This window comes from Equus asinus, chromosome 24 (assembly GCF_041296235.1).
Source record: "Equus asinus isolate D_3611 breed Donkey chromosome 24, EquAss-T2T_v2, whole genome shotgun sequence".
NCBI classification, from domain to species: domain Eukaryota; kingdom Metazoa; phylum Chordata; class Mammalia; order Perissodactyla; family Equidae; genus Equus; species Equus asinus.
The window spans coordinates 41,122,792-41,131,999 of NC_091813.1; the positions used below are offsets into that span (position 1 = coordinate 41,122,792).

The 9,208-nt window shown below is 43.3% G+C and overlaps 1 protein-coding gene across 3 annotated transcripts in view; it reads right to left on the reverse strand.

Moving 5' to 3' along the window:
- Nucleotides 1–722, reverse strand: part of HACE1 (HECT domain and ankyrin repeat containing E3 ubiquitin protein ligase 1) — a 104,544-nt gene extending 103,822 nt beyond the window's left edge. For all 3 annotated transcript variants that reach the window (XM_070496759.1, XM_044757098.2, XM_070496760.1), the window contains exon 1: nt 374–722. In XM_070496759.1, coding sequence (XP_070352860.1) covers nt 374–449 — 76 coding nt within the window. In that variant the 5' untranslated portion in view covers nt 450–722. The remainder of the gene's footprint in view (nt 1–373) is intronic.
- Between the last annotated feature and the right edge of the window lie 8,486 nt (nt 723–9,208).

A 9,208-nucleotide genomic window follows, 5' to 3' on the forward strand; every position in this document is an offset into this window, starting at 1 on the left:
TAAAACGGCCCACAACTGGAACGTTTTCTGAATCCAGGGTTCCGCCATCTGGCTGATATTTCTGCCCCTTCGCCAAAAACCCTTGATGGACAGTCGGGAGAGACTTCGGTCTGTCCTGCTTCTTCCCTCAGCAGGACCGCACTGCCCGGGCCCCTCCCGCAAACTCCCACCTGTCCGGTCGGGAGAGACGAGCGAGGGGTGGCCGGGGCTCCCGCCCAGCCGCCCAGCCCCCCAGCCCCGGGGAAGGAAAGTCAACGTGGGCGTTTGCTCAGCTTTCGGTTCGTTTTCCCAGCGGACCTCACCGCGGCCGGAGGAAGCCCCGCCCTCGCCCCGCCGGCCGCCCCGGCGCCCCCAGCGCCGCGGCCCCGCTCACCGTCCGGCAGCTCCACGGTGCGCGCGCGGCGCAGCGAGCGCGTCAGGCGATTAAGCTGCTCCATCGCTCTCTCCATCCTCGGCGCGCCCTCCGCGCTGTCCCCGCCGCGCCGGCGGCCTCCGCGCCAGCGCCCTACATCCCGCCCCGGGCCCGACCTGCGGCCGGAGGCGCTGGCTCGCCCCAGCCAGCGCCCGGGGCTGCGGGGCCGCTCGGAACTGCGTCCTCCGTCCTGGGGCTGGGGACTGCCGGACCGACCACCGAGCAGACACCCGCCGCCGCCGAAGCTGCCGCCGCAGCTGGCGCCCTTCCTGCCTCCGCCACCGCTTCCCTCCCGGACTCGCACGGCCTTCTGGGAACTGTAGTTCCGAGGCGGCCGAGCCGCGCGCCCTGGGCGGAGCCACGCTGGGTGCGCCTTTGGCTCCGCGCCCCAGCAGCGCAGACGCCGGGGTAGGGCGCTGTGTGCTGAAAGCAACGAAGTAAGACTGAACGTACACCGAAGTTCCAGAGAGACTTCCTGGGTGTCCCCACGCCCCCTCCTGCTGCCCTCCAAAGTTGTACGGGGGCAGCTTTCTGCAATTCTGTCACTCCCCTGCATAGCAGATTGGGGATTTGCACAATTGTTCTAGCTATCATCATCATCCCAGTTTTGGTACATTCGTTTCCCAGGTACATGAACTGTTGAAATATTATATTTTCATATGTCAAATTTAAAGAATAATAAAGTCAAACAAACGCAAAAGCAGAATACAGTGTTTGTTGCATTGCAAGTAACTTAACTAGAGCTTAATTATTTGTCTCCCCTGCTGGGCGACTTGATAAGGGCAAGGACACCACTCTATCTTGTGCCTTATATTCCGATACTTACCACGGCACCTGACACAAGGTTGAAACTGGGGAATATATGGGTGAGATCTTGAAAGAAAATTTTAGTTTATTTTGGTAGATGAGGTGTCAAGGTGATCCCACTGGGAAATCCAAAGAGTTTCACTTTGTGCGTGGCAAAAAACTTGACGATACCCACAACGTGTGGAAGAAAGGAGTTATAAAGAAATTGGGGAAAGATCATATTTGTCAGCTCTACACAGAAGTAGAGCACAGCCAGGATAAGAACAAAAATTTGAGCACCTGAAACAAGAAAGAATTAATCCAATCCAAGTGAATATGAGCCTGGCTAATAGCACTGACAATGAAATGTTAAGGAGGAATTTTCTCTTCTTGGACATAATCAGTGCAAAGATGATGCTGCAGTAAGAGAGAAGCAAAGAGCTTGGACTTTCTCAGCTTCTCCTTCCTCCAAGAGGCAAAGCTGTTCCTACATACAACGAATGGGCACATGCGTGTTGATAATGTATGTTGTCTGGTCCAGAGGGAGAAAGAGAGTCTCACCTGCCTATCCAGCATGTGCAGGGGCAGATGGTGGGTGGCATGGATGTTGCCTGCCAATGCCACCCTAAATCCAACCTGCATCTGTGGGTTACTTGTTCCAGTGGTGCAACAGGCTCAGGGCAGACCTCCTAACCAGTTGGTTTAGATGAGACCTAAACCAGTCTGGCAACAAGGTGGAAGGTCAAAGCTTCAAAAGAATGACAAATGCTATGGGCTGGTCTGGGCCATGCCCAACACTTTGTAACCTGGTTTCAACTAGAAATGCTCAAGCCTTTCCTGGCCTTCCCCATACCATTCAGAAAGTCAAGATCCCCGCTGCTGTACAGGAATTAGCACCTTAGCCCCTGTCATCACTGCCACTCCTTAGGCTGTTGTACCATATAAATCACTTACAAGGTCCTGTGGGCACCAAGCCTGGAGTTTGTGTGCAGGGAGAGGAGCACCCAATAGCCTCCATGGTGGGCATCACTCCCCATGCTGGTCACTGTTGGCCATGGGAGTGGAAGATGCTGGAAGAACGTTACAGAATGCTGCTGTGGATTATCAGTTCTAAGTTCTGAAGCATGACATAGTCTCTCAAAGAGCTCTGCTCCAAGATGTATGAAGCTGCAGTACTACTGTAGGCTTATCACCTCCTGTCCAATGGAACTTTCTACAATGACAGAAATGTCCTATGATCTACACGGTCCAAAATAGTAGCCACCAACCAAATGGGGCTACTGGGTCCTTGAAATGTAGCTAGTGCAGTTGGCTTTTAAATATGTACTTAAATGTAATTAATGAAATTAAATAGCCTCATGTGCCTAGTGGCTACCATATTGGACAAGACAGCCTACCACACCAAGAAGGAAGCTCTTCATGAGGTGACAAAAAAGCCAAATAGCTCCTCATAGGTTATTAGCTAAAGAATTGAAGATTTTCTCACTTGTCCTGTGGAAGCTAATACCAAGAATATCAAATGAAAGCTTCAAAAGTTTATTTTGGGTCCAGTGCCAGTGGCCTGGTGGTTAAGTTTGGCACGCTCCACTCCAGCAGCCCAAGTTTGGTTCCCAGGCATGGACCTACACCACTTGTCTGTCAGTAGTCATGCTGTGGCAGCAGCTCACCTACAATAAGAGGAAGATTGGCAACAGATGTTAGCTCGGAGCGAATCTTCCTCAGCAAAAAGCAACAACAAAAAAAGATATGTTGTATGATACATTCCATTATCAAAAGCAGAAATCTTTTCAATTATAAGAATCCAGATTTTCTGTGGCCCAGGTTTAAATTCTTTTTCTATTTCTGGATTTGCTTTCCCTCCTGGAAATATCCAAGCTTAAGTTTCTCCATTTAAAAGAAGAAAACAGTCAATTTGACAAAAGGCGGAAGAAGAGCAGGAAAAAAAAAAAGCAAAGAACAAAGAATAATCATTGTAAAAACAAGCCACAAAAAATAAGATGGTAGAAATAAGTCCAAGTATATTTGTGGCCATAGTCACAGAAAATATAAACAGAGTAAACTCAATGGTTAAAAGACGGAGGTCTTAGACTGCATGAAAAGTTAAAACAAAACAGCTATTTGCTATTTCTAAGACACCCCCATTTCCAGAAGGAAATGGGAAAAAAGACATACCTGATAAATATTGACCAAAAAGTCTGGTATTGTTATGTATCAGTCAGGGTTGTCCAGAGAAACAGAACTAATAGGATGTATGTGTATATATGTGTGTGTGTGTGTATACACACATATAAAGAGATTTATTATAAGGAATTGGCTCATGTGATTATGGAGGCTGCCTAGTTGAAAATTTGCAGTGTGGCCCAGCAGGCTGGACACCCAGGAGAGCAGATGGTGCAGCGAAGTCTGAAGGCAGTCTGCTGAAAAATTCCCTCTTGCCAGTCTTTTTGTTCTATTCAGGACTTCAAATGATTGAATGAAGCCCACCTACATGACAGAGGGCAATCTGCTCTACTCAGTCTCATCAAAAAACACCCTCCAAGTGCACACATAAAATTAACCATCAGGTGGGGCCAGCCCTGAAGCTAAGTGGTTAAAGCTCTGCGCGCTCCACTTCGGCGGCCCAGGATCACAGGTTCGGATACTGGGTGTGGACCTACTCCACTCATCAACTATGCTGTGGAGGCATCCCACATACAAAGTAGAGGAGGATTGGCACAAATGTTAGCTCAGGGCTAATCTTTCTCAAGCAAACAAACAAACAAAAAAAGCGGAAGATTGACAACGGATATTAGCGCAGGGTGAATCTTCCTCACCAAAGAAATAAAATAAAATAACCATCACAAACAATATTAATATCAGCAAAATGAACTTTAAAGCAAAAAACATTATTAGAGTCAAAGAGAGTCACCAAGAAGTTTATAATAGTCCTGAATCTATACCTAACAACATAGACTAAAAATAAATCTACACTTGACACAATTACAAGAATAAGTTACACCACCAATAGTGGTAGATTTTTAACACAATACTCTCTGAAACTGAGAAAGCTAGCAGAAAAAGATAGGTAAGGAGATGGAGGATTAAAAAATTCAACTCTGAGCCTCATCTAAGGCGTGTGTGGAACATTCCTTCCAGCTAACACAGAGGGAATACACATTCTTTTAGCGCACATCTATTTACAAGAACATAAAGGGCACTAGTGCTGGTCTTCAGAACAGTGTCGGTTAGGAGACAACAAGGAGATCATGACAGAAGCCAGACTGGGGTAGGTTGAGAACCTCAAGGAATGGAGTGCACAGAGGGAGCTCTCAGAGGAAGACAAAGCAACCTACAGGTCAAGGAAGGCAGGTGATGCAGGAGCCAGTAAAAGGAACTCCGGAGCTGGGCTACAAGTCTCACTAAACCATGCTCTCTCATTCAGTACCCGTGTGACAGAATTTTTAAACAAAAATGCAGGATCCTGCCCTTGCCCTCTTCGATTTCATCTTCGAATATTAAGGCCATTATTACAAGCTGCAAAGATCTTTTTGGATCCTGCATCTACTAGTCAGGTGTTTGGTATCCTTCTGTGCTGTAGATCACGTGCAAATTTGACAAGCTCCCCCTCTGTAGAGATTTAAGTCACCGATACAAGTACTGAAACAAGAGACGGCCAAAGAAAAAAACCATTAAAATTGCCACTTAAAAATTCCCCCAGATTATCTTTGATTCATTAACGAGCTCTTTTGGAGAGAATGTTTCATCATCTATTAATAAATCAAATTGTCTACATATCAAAAGTCATTTAAAAATAGTTGTGTACCTTTTGATCCATTCATTTCACCTCTGGAAATATAGCCCAAAGAAATAATCATAAATAAAGACAAAGATTTATAAATAGGTAGATTCACTTATTCCTTCAGAAGTACGTATTAAGTACCTTCCACGATCTAAGCACTATGATAATAAACAAAAGTACCAGCGTACTCTCTATCGGACAGAGATATTTCTGAAATAAATATTTTTAAAATAATTACACTCATGAATACATAATTACAAATAGAGATAAGTGCTCTTCAAGAAAGAAAAGCATTCAGTGAAAGCCTAAGAACATCCAGAAAGGCTTTCCCAAGAAATAGACACTTAAGCTACAAATCAAAAGATGAATAGGAAGTATGTAGGCAAAGAAGAGAGGGTGGTGAGGAATGTACTAGATGGAGAGAATGGAATTTGTAAAGATCCTGTGGTGCATGGAATGTTCAAGGAAGCTAAAGAAAGTTGCCTTTCTGTTAACATCTCTGAAAGCCAAGGATTGAAAGGAAGACTGTGAGATGAGACGAGGAAGGAAGCAGTCCATCAGGACTTTGAAGGCCATAAGGCCTTTAGCATCAGAGCAGTGGAAAAGCATTAAAGAATTTCAAGCTGATGGGAGTAATATGATCAGATCTGTGTTTGGAGGGAAAAATGTCTCTCCACAGCATAAAGAATGGATTGGATTGATGGTAAAGTAGATAAAGACAGACTAGTTAGTGGGCTACTAGTTAGTCCAGGGGAGAGGCGATTGTCTTTTGTACTAACATGTGGCTCTGTAAGTAGAGAGAACTGGATAGGTTGAGAAATGTTTGGGTGATAAAATCAATAACACCTGATGATGGTGGGAAGGTAGAGTTAACTTGTCCAAGATTGATCCCTGCAGGTTGACCTCCCAGAGAGGAACTAACTTCCGGAAATCTCAATGGAAACTGGATAAATCTTAGAGGTAAAGGTAGTCTCCCCCAGGAGAATATTGATGGGTTGGCTCAGGCCAGGCAGGAGAGAGGAGAAATAGAGAGGCAGCTGGAGGGGGATGTGGAGTTCAGGGAAGGCTTTTTGTTTTGTTTTTTTTTACCAGAGATCCTATAATTGAGGGTGTTTTAAATGCTCTGGTTGAAAGTAATTGAATATTTCAGAGAAAAAGAAATGTCTTAGAAATATCTTAGACTGGGTGGTTAAAAAATACCATAGACTGGGCCGGCCCAGTGGCACAGTGGTTAAGTTCGCACATTCTGCTTCTCGGCGGGCCGGGGTTCACCGGTTCGGATCCTGGGTGTGGACATGGCACTGTTTGGCAAGCCATGCTGTGGTAGGCATCTCACATATAAAGTAGAGGAAGATGGGCACGGATGTTAGCTCAGGGACCTCCTTTTTCTCAGGAAAAAGAGGAGGACTGGCAGTAGTTAGCTTAGGGCTAATCTTCCTCAAAAACAAAAACAAAAACAAAAACAAACCATAGACCGGGTGGTTTAAACAACAAACATGTATTTCTCACAGTTCTGGAGACTGGAAGTTTGATATCAGGGTGCCAATATGGTTGAGTTCTGGTAAGCACCCTCTTCCAGATTGCAGACAGCTGTCTTCTCGTTGTATCTTCACATGGAAGAAAGACAGCTAGCGAGCTCTCTAGGGTCTCTTTTATAAGGACTCTGACCCCATTCATGAGGGTGCCACTCTCATCACCTAATTTCTTCCCAAAGGTCTTACTTCCTAATATCATCACATTGTGGGCTAGGATTTCAACATAGAAATTTTGTGGGGCTGCCCAGTGGTGTAGTGGTTAAGTTCCTATGCTCCACATCAGCAGCCCAGGGTTGATGGGTTCAGATCCCAAGCATGGACCTACACACCACTCATTAAGCCATGCTGTGGTGGTGTCCTACATACAAAATTGAGGACGATTGGCACAGATTTTAGCACAGGGACAATCTTCCTCAAGCAAAAACAGGAAGATTGGCAACAGATGTTGGCTCAGAACCAATCTTCATCACCAAAAAAAAAAAAAAGAAGTGGACCGGCCACATGGCCAAACCGTTAAGTTGGCATGCTCTGCTTCAGCAGCCTAGGGTTTTGCCAGTTCGGATCCTGGGCACAGACATGGCACTACTCATCAGGCCATGTTGAGGCGGCATCCCACATGCCACAACTAGAAGGATCCACAACTGAAAATATACAACTATGTACTGGGGGGATTTGGGGAGAAAAAAGACAAAACCCTCAACATAGACATTTTGGAGGTACCCAAGTATTCAGTTCATAACAAGGAATAGCTGATGATATAAGATCTAAAGCACAGGAAAACTTATAAATAAATAAATAATAACTGCTCATGATGGATACAGAGAACAGATTGGTGGTTGCCTGAGGCAGGAGGTGGGGGGTGGGCAAAATGGGTGAAGGGGGTCAAATGGTACAAATTTGCAGTTATAAAATGAATGTCATGGGGATGTAATGTACAGCATGGTGACTATAGTTAATAATACTGTACTGCATATTTGAAAGTAGCTAGGAGAGTGGATCCTGAAAGTTCCCATCATGAGAAAAATAATTGTAACTATGTATGGTGATGGATGTTAACTGGACTTATTGTGGTGATCATTTTGCAATACATACAAATATTGAATCATTACATTATACACCTGAAACTAATATAATGTTATGTCAACTATACCTCAATAAACATAAATACAAATAGAATCTCTTTAAAATAACTGCCTTAAATATCTAACAATAAGAAAATTGTTCAAGAATTTGTGGTATGTATAAAATGCAATATTTTGCAGCTATTAAAACTGGTACATAGGGGCTGGCCCGGTGGCCAAGTGGTTAAGTTCACGAACTCCACTTTGGTGGCCCAGGGTTTCGCCAGTTCGAATCCTGGGCATGGACATGGCACTGCTCATCAAGCCATGTTCCGGCTGCATCCCACATGCCACAACTAGAAGGATCCACAAATAAAAATATACAACTATGTACCAGGGCGGGATTTGGGGAGAAAATGGAAAAATAAAATCTTTTAGAAAAAAAAAAACTGGTGCATATGGCCCAACAACTGAAGAATGGATAGAGAAGGTGTGCTATATATCTACAGTAGAATGCTACTCAGCCATAAAAAAAAGACAAAATCGTCCCATTTGCAACAACATGGATGGTCCTTGAGGGTATTATGTTAAGCAAAATAAGCCAGACAGAGAGAGACAAACACCACATGTTTTCACTCAAATGTGGAAGATAAACAAACACATGGACAAAGAGAACAGATTAGTGGTTACCAGAGGGGAAGGGGGTGGGGAGGTGGGCATAAGGGGTAAAGGGGCACATATATATGGTGACTGACAATAATAGTATACAACTGATATTTCACAATGTTAGAAGGTATTATTACCTCAATAAAATTTTTTTTAATGGTGCATATGAGAAAAGGATAGCATTGTTTCCAAGGGGAGGGCGAGGAGAGTGATGGGGATGGAAAACTAAGTGATAAGGACCAGCCATGAGAGGGAAACTCATCACTGTATACCCTTTCAGATCTTTCTAATTTTGACTTCTATGAGTTCATTCCATATTCAAAACTGTGAAAATAAAATAAACTATTTTAAACAATCAGAAACAAAACATATATATATATATATATATATATATATATGAAAAGTACATAATAGAGTGGGCACTATAGTTGCCTCCAAAAGATTGTCTCCCTATTTTTGATGACAATCCCTATTTCGTTTTTTCTCAGTGGAGGGTTTTAAAAGTTTTATGAAGGAAATTTTCTACATAAAAGTAAGGAAAATAACAAAATAAAACCCAGTATATGCGTTACCAACCAATCTTGTTTTCTCAATATTCGCATTTACTCCTCAACCCTCACACCATATTACTTTAACATAAATTCAGACATCATAGAATTTTATCTGTAAATATTTCTTAAGTATCTCTAAAAGATAAGGACACCAAAAAATAATTATGATGCTATTATTATACACAAAATATTTGCAAAGATTCATTGGCGTTGTCAAATATGCAGAGAATATTCAAATTTTCTTAGTTGTCATCATTTTTAACAATTGGTTTATTTGAATCAGAAAGCAAATAATGCTCACAAATCACACTTTATTGATATGTCTCTAAAGCCTCTTTTATTCTAAAGGATTCCCCCCTCCTCTTTTTCTTTTTATCTTTCTTTTTCTTTTTCCTTAACACTTACTTATGACTCCTAAT